Consider the following 13,919-nt stretch of genomic DNA (forward strand, 5'->3'; position numbering starts at 1 on the left):
CTAGAACTGGAGCGTCATGACGCCACCGCGTTGGAACGATCCAGTTTCCAGGATATGCAAGGTGGAGATCACTGCCCGGCACGACCACGGAGAGGGGTGCGCAGGGGCATCGAAGAGGACCCCTACCGAAGGAGGAATGACAGCAGCCTTTTCAGCCAGCCACGGGTAAAGGGGGCTCGCACGGACTTAACCCAATTTGGCCCTGAGTGTTGTGTGTCCATCTTCATTGGCATCCCGTGGTCCTGCATCGCTCATACCATTTCATTGTTCTCCGGTCAACCGGAGAACGACCCTGTGTTGGGACGCAGGTGGCACGTACTCAGCGGTGCCCACAACGTCAGAGGCCGCAGAGACCGTGCGGAGAAGGATTCGGTCCGGCTTGGATACCATTACCAACCCTGGGATCTGTGATGTCAGATAGGCTTAAAAATCTAATTGAACCCCGAGCCATACCCCTGTTCCGAGAGGCTTCGGGGCATGGTCGCCGATCGAAGATCCTAGGTACATGTATCCCCAATTCAATCTCAAGCCCTATGACTAGCTGGAACACGAAGGAAACGCTACCAGAGACTTGGAGCGAACGGAGATTTGAATTGGTAGGCAAGAGTCCGACCCGGCATTTGAGGCCTCGCTCTAGGTGTAGGGTGTACTTCTCTTAATCTTTGTTTTTCTGTTGAACGATTAGTGGAAAAACTGGGGACCCACTCCAAGGATAGCCTTGCATGACCGGCAGATGGCTGGCGGTAATCGGAGTACTGATGCAAACGTCCTCCGAACTATCGCCGCAAAAGAACCGTCTGGGCCTACCTCGGCTCACTGGGGTTCTGTGCTTCTGCTAAGAAACGAACTAATTGAGAACGAATGCGCTACATTTGAAGAGAAATAGGGGGAAAATTTAATAATGAATAAAGATTTGAAATCGATTCGTCAGTCCAGGGCAAAGACGATCCGGTCCGGCTCTCCTCCCGAACACATCGGACATCAGCTCTGCGGTTAATGGCGACATCCAGCATAGGAGTCACATCAGGTTGACTGCTTCAAGTCAGTTGCCCGAATTGATTTCACGGTAATTTGCTCACCCACAGAGCTGGGTGAAGCCTCATGTGAATCTCGAGATTATTTACGGCTGCATGGAGTACCGGGGCTGAATTTCGATTTCGGGAAAAAGTTTCCGACAGAGTACAGTATGTGTTATTGTAGAGGCGCAGCCTCATCATCCCGAAAATGAGATTCGTGTACGTCTCTTAATCATGTTGAAATGCCTTCTCGACCAGACCTGCCTGGTCGAGCTAGTTACCCGTCGTTGATCAACGAGACAACGACGTGGATCACACTGTGCATTGTTGATCATCATCCCCAGACTGGTCCTTTCGGCCAGCCCGAGACTGTCTTTTTGGTACTCGGTGGTCATCCGCGTCTTGGAGTAGAGAAAAGCGTACGTATCATAATCTCGAAACGAGGCAATGGAGATCTTTCTCTTAAGGATAATCACAAAGCGGAAAGAACACAGCTGAAACCCCTCTTAGGAAGGTGACTTTCAAAATTAGTCCAAATAGCGGTGTTGATCCTGTGACTGAGTTGACCCGAATCATATCAATGTGACTTTACTGTCCGCTGAATATCCGTCAGCAGTGCAATAATGTAGGAATTGGCCTGGATCTCAGAATCTTGGAATTCTGTTTGAGGTGCCATCCTTTCTCTTCCACAGAGCTTCCTGATTCTCGATTTGAGCTAGTCAAATACTGCACTATAATCTAACATGCGCAAATGTACAACTAAGATGGATAGCCAGATCTCACCTACGTGGACCAGTACTACTGCGAGCGGAGGTTAACACCCGCTTCAACATGAATGGTCCCAATATTGTTCGTACATGCCACCGGACAGCATAACGCACCCGTATTTTTGCGAATTAAGAACTTCGGAGAATAATTATCTAAGAGACTTTTGATCCTGTGAATCGTAAAGAGAACAACAATCCAAAAGCGGGTCAAGGAGGTAATTCGGGGTGCTTGCGATCTACAGAATGCTCTAGGTTTGGATCCCTAATTTTTTTCCAAAGGGGGAGAGAGGGGAGGAGGGGGGGAGGCGGGGAATCAGCAGAAGGTACATATCACGTCAGTATTATTGGGTATTGCCAGTCGATCACGGCGATTGAAACTGGCTCCTTCAGGAACGTCGCATAGGTCTCTTTTCCCACGACAGTTAACAGCTTCGAGGAAAGCAGCACATTGGCCATGCATGGGATTGGGCTTGCCCTGAGTCAATGCAAGGAGGTTGCAAAATAAATCGGGACGTTTGAATGACCGCGAGGCAGCCGGTTCCAGGAGATGCACTTTTGTAAAACGGTTAGCGCTGATCCGCATTCTTGGGCCGCTACTGTACGACCTAGCACTGCCGCGGAACATCGTAGCGCCTGCCTCGGTAGAGGATCAAAAATATTCTCTTTGCTTTTTTGATCGTTCCAAGGTGTCGGGTTCCTTGATCGGTGGACAATTGGATCAGTTATCTGCTTTCCACCAAGAAATCCTGGTCAACCCACTCGCAACTATTCGGCTCTTGTTAATTCACTAGGCGGGTTGACTCCTTGTACTATTGTCCAAATGCAACAAGGCTTAAGCGAGGGACGCCGTTTTGCGGCATTTGCCAAGGCGATCCCTTGACACGCGATTCGGGGTTGCGTGGCGCAAATTCCAACCAGCTGACAGGCACGGACAAATGGATACGATCTAGATAGAACTAGAATGCTACCATGCTAGCTTGCGGAGATTGTGTTATGTGGAGAATGGGTGGCGGGAGGACAAGTCAACAACGCAGTGTGTTGTAGGCCTTAATGGACGTGCATTTTCTTAGCGGCCCTTCGGCTCCAGTGCCCATCTGTGGCGTTCATCGTAAATCAGTACTTTTTTTGGCTCCGCAAGCCTATCGTCATCTGTCTAGAGCTGGGAAACCCCACATAATTGGCAATTTCCGAGGCTGAGTATGCTAAGGCCGAACCGAGTTGATAAATCTCGAAATCTCCGTAGTAGATCGATCTCATGAGCTTATTGTCTGTGGACCCGGTCGATGTCCGGTATCCCCTCTTGTATTCTTCTTGATGCTGAAGCCTGCTCTTTCGAGCTCCTTCAACCGGGATTTCTAGCTGTGAGTGATCTCTTTCCCGTTGTCCGCTGGTGGTGGCCCTGTGCGGGCTAACCGCTTCGACCAGACAACCAACCACCTGCATGCGAATTTCAGCTGAAGCCCAGATACTTAGATTTTAAGGTATGTTCGCCCATGCTTGACCGCTTGACTCGAATAGGCTGACCGCCAGTCAGCCGCCGACAACCGTGCCCATGCTAGCCCAGCAAGATCAGACAGCCTGCACCCACTTTGCCCTCATATACCTTGACGCAACCGGCAATCTTCGTATCAAATCCTCACATTCAATCGCCGATAGTTGTCAGACAATTTTATCTCCAAGGGTAACGGATACTTTCCTACAGGCAGTGGCCCTGTCCAGAGAGGCCTGCCCGTCACCTTGTCACAGTCAATCTTCCATTCGTCACTCCAAAGGTTTCCGATTGACTGACAATTTATAGTTGGAACCAATATCCCAGTCTCGTCTGATCAAAAAATGAATAACGAAAAAGACTTTCGCCAATTCCAGAGGCCTCGCGCATCCTATACTGGGACGAGCGCTGGGCATGGGTCGCCCATGAGGCCGCCAGTTGATTCGGCCATCCCTTTTCAGCCACCAGGTTGGCCCACTTATCAAGAGCCCTGGCATTTCCAGCATACTGGAATCCCGCGGCAAAGAAGACCAAACGCCTGGAATGAGGAAAGCAACACTCCCAGCGACCCCAAAGTCGTGATGTCCGTCAGGGATGCCGACCTACTAGGCCGCTATTATAAAAAGGCCTTTGAGAACCTGCAACAGACTAATTGCCGTGTGCTTGCAAAGGCATATATCAAGCTGGTGGAGCCTCGCAAGCAGGTCAACTACCCGTACAATGGACGGAAGATCGTTGCGGGAACTCCTCGGCAGCTGGATCCAAATGAAACAAAGCCACCCTGGTGGCCATCTGGAGTGAGCCACAGAGAACCAGATCACTTGCCCAAAGCCGGTAAGAAGATTATAATATCCTCGCTTTTTGGCAACACAGAATGACGGTTGGCCAGAGCGCATTCGACTCCTGATCTTTATCTTGCGCGATCTGCGCACCAGCCATGGGATCTCGGCTGGAAAATTGAGGGAAGCTGATCAACCTATTCGTCGTCAGATCTCCCCAATAGAGAGACTGGGGATCCTGGACGAGCTCTATCGGGTGCGGCATGAAGAAGAGAAGTTCTTAGAGGGAAAGACTGGTACGTGGCTTCCAATCAGCCAGCTGATCGTTAGCTTATTCCCATATCTGCACAGACACACAGGCGACGGTGTTGATATCTCGTTCAAACTTGCCGCAGGAAGCGGGCCAGAGCCACGGAGAACGCAGCGGAAACAATAGCCCTATTTCTGTTCGAAACTCGGCCGCAACCACGCCGCGTGATGCGCCAGAAGGCTTGGCCGCCAACTCATCTCACCATATGCTTGGTTATGCTGGAGATTTTGCGGACCTCTCGCCGAGACGACACGCCCATTCTAGCGCAACAGCCCAAGTCAAACCTGGACGCTCAACTGTCCCGGTCCAGCCTAGCTTTGATTCCGCGCCTGTTTATATGTCGCCGCAGGATCTGAAGCGAAAACGAGAAAGTATGCACGGATTTCCGCTTCACTCGAGTAGCCTTGCGGCCGAGGAGCACTATTCGTCCATGAGCCCCGTTGAATTTCAAACATTGCCGATCAGATACTATGGCAGTCCTTATGATTTTCAGCAGGGCGGTACCGTTGCGGAACCTTCGACAACTGGGCCGCTAGACGAGCCTACAGGTTTCCCGTATCATTTCGGCTACTAAAGCCGGATCTCTTAGATTTCACACTAATTTCTTTCCTTTGTCTCGGCTTTGGGTGTGGTATTCTGAATGCAGCGTTTAATTCTGTTGGTTGTTTCCCGGATAGCGACCGGATCTAGAGCAGTTTTGAGTATTGTGCAGTGCATACATTTAAGATCTTGAAGAAAGGCAATATCCACAAATGATTCATGCTTCATAGAGAGTTCCTTCCTCCCTTGGCACTGTAAATACACATTCTGCTTGGGAAAGAGCAACCCACCCGTCACCTGGCTCGGCTAATCCTAATCTAAACCACCCTCTGCCACTTATCCCTCACAAAAGCTTTGAATATCAGTTATTCGAAAAGGTACAGGTGTCATCGCGCGCGCATTCACATGCACCCTGACGATGCTTAATTCTCGTTTCCCCGCATGAAATAAACTATTCAGTGGGAATCACCAAAGGCCAGAATGAAAGCGCCTCTAGGGACGTAAGGCACGGGTAAAATCCACGAGGTCTCCACATAAACCCGGGGAAATCGATCCAGTTGATCCCGAACCTCTTTTCATCCTGCATGCAGGGCTGCTGCCATTGGATCAACACATTATTGCCTACAGACTACAACCCGACCCATGTCAGACTCGAGCTCATCCCAGGCTGACCCAGGCACGGCGGTGACTGAAGTTCACACCCCGCCCCAGCAGATGCAAAGAAAGAAACAACTCTCGGGTCGCCGCACGCTCAGCTGTCTTCCTTGTAGAGTGCATAAGCTGCGATGTGACCGGCGTGTCCCTTGCCATGCATGCACGCGCTATCGCCGGGAGAGTGAGTGTCATCAACACCCGGCCCCAGCGGCCCGACTGAATTTGGTCTCTTCAAGACCAGCGGCCATTGCTCCTGGGCTGAATCCGCACAAGAAAACTACCGCAGATGGGAGTTCCACAATATCCACTGAGAATACTCAATTACCTCTTTCGCAATCATCAGTTCCTGTCCTTTTTCCCCTTTCTGGACCTCTGTCATCGATATGCGACACAGTTGACGACTCTCTACACACCAAACGGTTCTGGAGAGCACAGCTAGCAACTCTCCTACCAACACAGCACCAGTGTGACCTTTTAGTCTCCTACTATCTCGAAAACGTCCATTGGCTTTTCCACTCATTCCATGTGCCTACCTTTCATCGCCAATATTCTGAATTTTGGTCCATCGGAACGGAAAAGGTGGATCTAATATGGCTAGCACTTTTGTTCACGATCATATCATCCACGGCGCTTATAGTGCCAGTAGAATCTGCAGTAACGGTCGGCCTTGAAACGTCGCGAGTACGCCAACTCTCTCGAGTATGGCATCTTGCTTCTCGTCAAGCCCTCCATGCTGGCGATTTTGAATCCAAGCCGAGTCTGATGCAGTTGCAAGTGTTTATTGCGACGCAATTGTATTGGCTAGAGACCAAGAATATAGAGTTTTTGAACTCGTGAGTATTTCTACTGGTTCCTTCTCACTATCTGCTCACCTCAGCACATAGGGCATTTGGCCAGGCTGTTCGACATGCGCAGGCGCTTGGGCTTGACAGAGACGCCCAGGGGTCTGACTGTTTGGATACTGAGCTACGCCGACGTATATGGTGGGATCTATGGGTCACTGACACGTAAGCACATATGCCCATATGTCAATTCCGGGAAATTATAGCTGACTTTCCCCCGCAGTTTCCAGTCCATGTGCTTGGATCGAACGCCTCTTATTCATGCACCTGCTGAATGTGTGCCACTGCCACAAAACTGCAACGACATTGACATGAACCAGGCGTCAGTGAAAGCGCAGCCAATGGAGGTGCCGACAGATACGAGCGCCTGTATCTGCCGGGCTCAGGCGTACCGCATATTTCGCAAGCTATATCAAGACGGTGGCGCCCATTTATCATCGTACGAGTACATCCGGTCAATTGATCGAGAGATCCAAGAGCTCACAGCACAATTTCCTTGGTACTTTCGAATTGGTAGCACAGAAGCCCTACGGTATCTCCCAAGCCTGGACGTGGTTGCCTGGTGTCATGCAATGCTACATATCAGCATCTGCCAGCAGCGGATCCGCATGAACAGACCGTTTCTGCACGCGCGCGTCGGTGAATCATGGAGTGTCTGCGCTAGAGCTGCACAGGAGATGCTACTGCCGTATAGACAGATGCGCGAGTCAGATGTGAACAGGTTCCGTCAGTCCCAAAAGTTTGCTGTCCAGGGGTACCAAGCGTACACAGCAGCAGTGACGCTCGCCGCGTTCTTGCTAGTGGAGAGATCGTTTCCGGGCTTCTCGTCCGAGTCAATGAGACAGGATATCGAGATGGTGATTTCGGATCTGGAGCTGCATGATATCGGCCCCATGGTCTCAGATGGAATCAAGATCTTACGCAAGATGCTGGACATGTTCGAACGCCGCGATGCGGGTGATCCGCAGATGCGCGAATCGCTTGTGCAAGAGATCGCTTCGGTGTTTGGTGGCGAGCAGCCCACGCGCCGGTACTTACGCCAGTGTGATATTGAGTATGTTTTGAACAGTCAAACCACTCTCGGTCAACAGCTTGACGGACGTGTACCAACTGTGCCGGGGTTCCCAGAGTCGGTGCAGGATCCTGGGACTAGCACAGCCTACCATCAGACGGACCCGATGCTGGATGATTTTCATCTTGCCCTGGACATGTTGGAATATAATCAATGGTGGGACTTTCTTCTTCCAGAGGGCGGTTTCCCATCCCAAGGAGCATAATCGATACAAAATATTTCTATATACACATATCGCTCAGTGTTCTCTGTCGGAGTGGAATTCCCACTAGTAATTTACTAGGATCCATCTTCCGCATCCTGATCACCTGATCTGATCCATCAGATCTAGGCGTCCAGCGTAATTTCCGCATTCCGGCAGTTTTTCCCGCTTTCTGCCCCCATATAAATTCCAGGATAATTGATAGACTGAATACCATCGTTTTCATCATTGTCGAATCAGACTACTTGGTAGAATTACTAGTGATTACGCTTATTTCCCATTTCCACATTCTCATTGGTGGTATCTAACTTTGCCTCTGCTGCTTCCGGCGCTGTTTTATCATCATTGCAGGTGAACATCCGCAATGTTATCGTTCAGAAACAGGATATCTCACCAATACATCAACAAATTGGTTTCCTGCGCAAGGTGCTGCCATGTGTCTGGGATATGGTCGACCAAGGCTTCCCAAGGGATACCAGGATGCTTGGAGGGAGTCAGTTGAAATTGCATGAATTCTCATATAGTGTTTCAGCCTGTCTTGCGGGCCTTCATCTCGGAGATGAATGTGCTTGACTTGGAAATTGGCACAACAAACACAGTGACCAGCTCATCAACAACCTCGACCTTGCCTCCAGAGAGAATCTGCAGCAAAGGCAATTTCTTGCCCGCCTTGATCAGCCCACCTGTGACCGTCTCCATGAAGCAGTCGACTGTGTCAATCGAATACTCCTTCTTGGTATCCCAGGGTAGCGGAAAGATGTAGTCCAAGTGGTCGGAAATGGAATGCATTTCCGAGAAGGCCTTGATGAAGTCCGACTCCGCATCCATAGGATACAAGAAAACAGCCGGAAATTCGACAGTGCTCTCGGGTGACAGAGGATCGGGGACCAGTTTGATCCCGGCATCTTCCATTTCGGGGGGTTGGTCGGTCTTGCGAGTCCGGATCTGGCGAGCGCGCAGCGCAGTGCTTAGAACCATCTTTTGCTTGCGCGCAACCTCCTCCTCGGCCTTGCGCTTCGCTGCGACGCGCTGCACATAATCCTTGCGATCTGCAATCTTCGACGCCACCGTCTGAAGAGCCTTATTGTTGGGGTCGAGTTCCAGGCCGCGCGATACAGCGTCCTCCGCTTCGGCAACCTTGTCAAGCTTCAGAAGAGCACTGGAAGAGCGGTAGAAGGCTTTGATGTTCTTAGGGTTGAGTTTAAGAACGGCGGCGCAGTCGAGCGTTGTCGAACGGTAGTTACCTGCATGAGGATAGTCAGCAAATTTTGTTTGGAATTGCTAAATCCAATCAACCACATACCTAGCTCTAGATTGGCCAGCGCCCGGTTGATATGCGAGGCCTCCTCTAATTCGCGCAACAATTTCCTCTCCGCCTGAGCATCCTCAGGCTTCTCCCACTTGTCTTCCTTGGCATTAATGACGGCGATGCTCTTGGTGTAGAACTCCTTGGCATCGATCCATCGCTTTTCCTGAACGGCCTCGTTGCCCTGCCCCTTGAAGGTCTGTGCGACCTCACCTCGGGTACCCTCGTTTTGCATGGCTTGTAGTGCATCCAAAAGAACGTTTTCACCGTCTAAATCAGTCAGTCCCTGCTCCACAGCCCCGTCAGAGAAGGCAAACATACGCTCATCACCCGCATTTTCCATGTCCGTCATGAACAGCGGGGTCTTGTTCATCATGCTCAGCAGCTCTTCCTTGGAATGTGACTTGACCGATGCCATGGTCGGCGGCATCTTGGGCGCGGACGGGTCATTCTCGACCTCTTTCAGCCTCTCCTCGTTGATCGGGAAGGGGATCTCGTTAGATGCGGCAAAGGCATCGAACCCGGGCTGCGGCAGGTCCTGGGCCGCCTGCGGCGGCACCTCATTGAGGTTCAGCGACTCGTCGAAGTCGTCCGGGAGCTCCTCGACCCGCGACATGGTGCTGGCTGGCTGAAAGATTCCTTATCGGAAAGAAGTAGGAAAAGATGAAAAATCATGACAAACAGTGCAAACAGGACAACCCGCAGGGGACCCTAAGTGAGTGGTGGGTCGGCCATAGCGGATGCCTCAGGCTGTTAACGAGTCTAACTACGATCATGAATGTTGCTGAGAGCTAAAGAATAATAATTACACTGGGCAATGATGATGTGTACTCACTACTAAAACTTCAATACAGCCAATCTGATCTGTCCATGTTCGCCCCCGGCATCGGCGAGTCCCCACCAACCCCGCAGCGTCCTCGGAATAAATACCGAGAAACAGATATAGTCGGCGCCAAACGCACTGCTAAGACGATGCCTTAGAGACTAAAATACGTGGTATACAAACTATGGCGCAAATTCTCAAGATTCTGATCCTCCCCGGCGACGGCATCGGCCCCGAGGTGATGGCCGAAGCTGTCAAAGTTTTAAAAGCCTTCGAGACACCACAACGCCAATTCCAGCTCCGCCAGGAACTGATCGGAGGATGCAGCATTGACACGCACGGCAAGCCTGTCACTGAAGAGGTCAAGCAGGCAGCTTTAGACTCCGACGCAGTCCTGTTCGCTGCCGTGGGAGGTCCGAAATGGGACCATGCGCGTCGTGGGTTGGACGGGCCCGAAGGAGGCCTGTTGCAGCTGCGAAAGACAATGGATATCTATGCCAATCTGCGACCGTGCTCGGCTAATTCACCGAGTGCGTCGATTGCGAAGGAATTCAGTCCGTTTAAGCAAGATGTGATTGAGGGCGTGGACTTTGTCGTCGTGCGGGAGAATTGCGGCGGAGCGTATTTTGGTCGCAAGGTCGAGGAATCAGATTATGGTGCGTGAAATCCGGTCTTTCCCGTTTAACTTCACTCATGGATTTCTAGCAATGGATGAATGGGGCTACTCCGAGGCTGAAATACAGCGTGTCACCCGTCTAGCTGCGCAGGTTGCCCTGCGTCACGACCCGCCATGGCCAGTGATCTCACTCGATAAAGCCAATGTATTAGCCTCCTCCCGGCTGTGGCGACGAGTCGTCGAAAAAACAATAACGACCGAATACCCCCAAGTGAAGCTGGTGCACCAGCTGGCCGACTCAGCCTCGCTGATCCTGGCAACGAATCCACGTACTCTGAACGGCGTACTTCTGGCCGATAATACCTTTGGTGACATGATCTCCGATCAAGCTGGATCTATTGTGGGCACATTGGGTGTGCTGCCCAGTGCTAGTCTCAATGGGCTGCCGGGTGAGAGGGGACTGACAACGCGGCCCTATGGCCTCTACGAGCCAACACATGGTTCTGCCCCAACGTAGGTGATGACATGAAAAGTTGTTGAGTTTATTGTTGACATAAGTACTAGCATTGCTGGCCAGAATATCGCCAACCCCGTCGCCATGATCTTGTGCGTTGCCCTGATGTTTCGCTACTCGCTCAACATGGAGACGGAGGCGCGGCAGGTTGAAGATGCCGTGCGTAAAGTGTTAGATTCGGGCGTACGGACGCCTGATTTGGGAGGTACGGCTGGCACGAAGGAGGTGGGCGATGTGATTGTCTCGGCGCTGTAGACTGTAGATGAGCTATATATCGCCTAGAATTTGGGAGTGTTATGCAAGATATACATAGTTCACATAATTATCGCCACTGATTGCCGTGTTCACTGGTCGCGCGCGCGATTTAAAGCAAGCAGGTTCGAACGTTTTATTGCTATTACAAGATAGTGACAGGCGACTCAGTGGGTTTTGGGGGAAATGGTATATGAAAATTTTCTCTCTGCGTGAGTACCCATTCTGTGGCGTCTGTTTTCGATGCATGCTCATGATCAAATTGCCACTGCACAAGACCGTCAAGAGCTACCTTAATAAAAGCACCACTTTGCATGAGGTTGAAGATGGTCTTCAATTCGCTTCCGTTGAGTATAGGCTTAGCGAGTGATGCGTTTTGCAAGCCCTGATCAAACACATGGTCCATGAACTTCGAATATCCGTCAAGTAGGTTGGCAAAGGCGCCATCGTCCACCGCCTGAGAAATGGCGTCGGCTAAGAGCACGTACAACACTTGGAGCTTCCACGACCTACCCCAGGACCTGACTGTCATGCCGAGAGCGCTCCGGGATACCCCGGCTGAAGCTGTCGCAACCTGTCGTACGGATGCATGGACAGAATCCATATTCTTGAGGCAGTCGCCCAGAATTTTTGATGTTTTGCTTGTTGTCTTGATTGCCCCGGTTGCATTCTTTACAACTTTCTCGACGTCGGTTCTCCGAAGTGATGCGAGCGGCGCCCAGACCGCCATCAACCAGATGTGCTCCCGTGTTTCAGACTCCCAGAAGTCTCTCTTCGAGTGCCCAGATTTATGTTGCAACAGAAACGCAAGATTCCTGAATGCGATGGGCCATGAATTCGGCCATGGGATGTCACGTTCGCCGCGAGGAAAAGCATGTAGCAGCGCTTGGCCTAGATAACCTGGTGGGTCTAGGAAGACCGTGGAATATAGATTGCTTTCATAGAGAAACTCAAAGGCGGTCAACGGATCTGGGCCCTTCATCATTTTCTCAACTTCAATCCCCACTCGCTCGCGAGTGATTTTCACATTGAAAGCCGTTTGAACGAGTGGGTCTTTCATCGCTTGTGCCGTTTCTTGATCAATTTGGAAGCCAAGCCGGCTGGCAAATCTGATCAACCTTAGGATCCGAAGAGGGTCATCCGTGAAGGTCTGAGTAGGCTGAAGTGGTGTCCTAATGATGCCGACTGCCAAGTCTGATAGCCCCATCTGCGTGTGATCTTCGATTTGTCTTCTTTTTAGGTTGTAAAAAATGGAGTTGATTGTAGCATCACGGCGATAAGCATCTTCTACCGCAGTACCGAATTTGACTTGAGGATTCCGGCTCTGATCTGTATAGACTTCTTTTCTAAGGTTGACAAGGTCGACCGACAACCCAAATATTTCGATAGTCCCTGTCTCTAGGTGCTTCGACTTCTCTGGATTGCTGTTGATTTTGTGTAGCCCTTTGATGGTTGGGGGCACACCAAGCCTTTGGGCTTCGACGATGTACTCTGCGGCCGAGCGAGCAAAATGGTCTTCGAGGGCTTCCCCGAACTGAGCCCCAGTCATGGAGCTGAGAGCCACATCGATATCCTGGCTTTCGCCGCCGAGTAGTTTGTCTCGAACCCAGCCCCCAGTGAACCATATATCGAGATTGGTGGAATCATGGCTGTTGTACACGATGTGATCCCGGCAGTCGAGCAGAAGCTTCCGCAGAAGCTCTTCGGCTGGTGATAAGTCTATTGTACTTTCGGATTGTTTCGCCATTTGCTGCTAACGAGCCAACGACTTGTGATGACGTCTGTGTTGGTGAGTCAGTTCAAGCACTTCGTGCTTAAGACAGCCGCCAACTTAGAAGCTCGTAGGCCTGGCGACTCCGTTTTTGCACCTTGGCCCCCTTCCTATTTATGTTTGACGCTATCTTGGGAGATGAATGCACGGCTCTTGATCGTGTTCGAGGAGTGGCGCGGCCAATATTATAGTCTCTAGGAAACTGATACATAGACTTCCGGAAGCGCCGCGTGAGTGTTGATGTACCAGCGATGCAGACGCTGCTGAATATTAGTATTTGCAGGTACGGTGTAGGAGGATAGCCATCAACTGATAGAAGGTTGGGTATGTGAAGCTTCAGAGGCTGAAACTACTCAGCGCAACAACACGTGACTTCATGTGCGAAATGATCGGAGTAAAGAGGCGCCAACCCTTACGGGCATCCCGCGGCGTTTATACGCTTTGAGGCCGCATTTGAAGTCTTCTACCCGAAGAAAAGCTCTCAAATTAATATGCACAAAGTAACTGGCTGGACATCGAAAACTTCGGACATCGCAATCTATCGTATCGCAGCCATTCAACGGGCCACTAGTATGAGACAACTAGTTCTTCTCATAATAGAATATTTGACTGGAATTTTCTTTATCTGTTGAACAACCCGCATGGGGCGATTTAGTTTAGAAGAAGAGCTGCCAGCTTTTCTTCCCGCCACGCCTTTCTCTACATAGAAGGTGCGATGGTAGATCAGCCACAGGGCTGATAGACTGTCTCATCCTTTTGTCGATCTGCTCGTCAACCTCCGGGATAGTCGGCAGCTCTATGGCTACGATGAACAAAGCTGAAAATTCTGAATAGAATTTAAAGAGATTCTTGTTAAAATTGTAAAACAGACTTGTCGTCGAAAAATTGTCACGTTCAATTAAGAATCCAATACAAAATCACGCTGAATGATAACCCTAAATTCATCATTAAACATTGGCTAAAATC

General features: G+C 50.7%; 5 protein-coding genes across 5 annotated transcripts; 3 read left to right on the top strand and 2 right to left on the bottom strand.

Moving 5' to 3' along the window:
* Nucleotides 1–3,853: 3,853 nt before the first annotated feature.
* On the top strand, nt 3,854–4,935 carry PFLUO_LOCUS8577 (uncharacterized protein; the record flags this gene model as incomplete). The annotated part of the gene is made up of 3 exons (XM_073786324.1): nt 3,854–4,106; nt 4,162–4,347; nt 4,403–4,935. 3 exons carry the CDS (start codon nt 3,854–3,856, stop codon nt 4,933–4,935), a joined length of 972 nt encoding a protein of 323 aa, XP_073642591.1.
* Nucleotides 4,936–6,630: 1,695 nt separating this feature from the next.
* Nucleotides 6,631–7,674, top strand: PFLUO_LOCUS8578 (uncharacterized protein; the record flags this gene model as incomplete). Its single annotated transcript, XM_073786325.1, has 1 exon — nt 6,631–7,674. One exon carries the CDS (start codon nt 6,631–6,633, stop codon nt 7,672–7,674), a length of 1,044 nt encoding a protein of 347 aa, XP_073642592.1.
* A 525-nt stretch (nt 7,675–8,199) lies between these two features.
* Nucleotides 8,200–9,593, bottom strand: PFLUO_LOCUS8579 (HSP70/90 co-chaperone; the record flags this gene model as incomplete). The annotated part of the gene is made up of 3 exons (XM_073786326.1): nt 8,200–8,915; nt 8,975–9,247; nt 9,299–9,593. 3 exons carry the CDS (start codon nt 9,591–9,593, stop codon nt 8,200–8,202), a joined length of 1,284 nt encoding a protein of 427 aa, XP_073642593.1.
* Nucleotides 9,594–9,984: 391 nt separating this feature from the next.
* PFLUO_LOCUS8580 (3-isopropylmalate dehydrogenase B) lies at nt 9,985–11,185 on the top strand (the record flags this gene model as incomplete). The annotated part of the gene is made up of 3 exons (XM_073786327.1): nt 9,985–10,456; nt 10,506–10,929; nt 10,981–11,185. 3 exons carry the CDS (start codon nt 9,985–9,987, stop codon nt 11,183–11,185), a joined length of 1,101 nt encoding a protein of 366 aa, XP_073642594.1.
* A 142-nt stretch (nt 11,186–11,327) lies between these two features.
* On the bottom strand, nt 11,328–12,929 carry PFLUO_LOCUS8581 (mitochondrial; the record flags this gene model as incomplete). Its single annotated transcript, XM_073786328.1, has 1 exon — nt 11,328–12,929. The coding sequence occupies one exon, from the start codon at nt 12,927–12,929 to the stop codon at nt 11,328–11,330; it is 1,602 nt and encodes a 533-aa protein (XP_073642595.1).
* Between the last annotated feature and the right edge of the window lie 990 nt (nt 12,930–13,919).

This window comes from Penicillium psychrofluorescens (genome assembly GCF_964197705.1).
Source record: "Penicillium psychrofluorescens genome assembly, chromosome: 6".
Lineage (NCBI taxonomy): Eukaryota > Fungi > Ascomycota > Eurotiomycetes > Eurotiales > Aspergillaceae > Penicillium > Penicillium psychrofluorescens.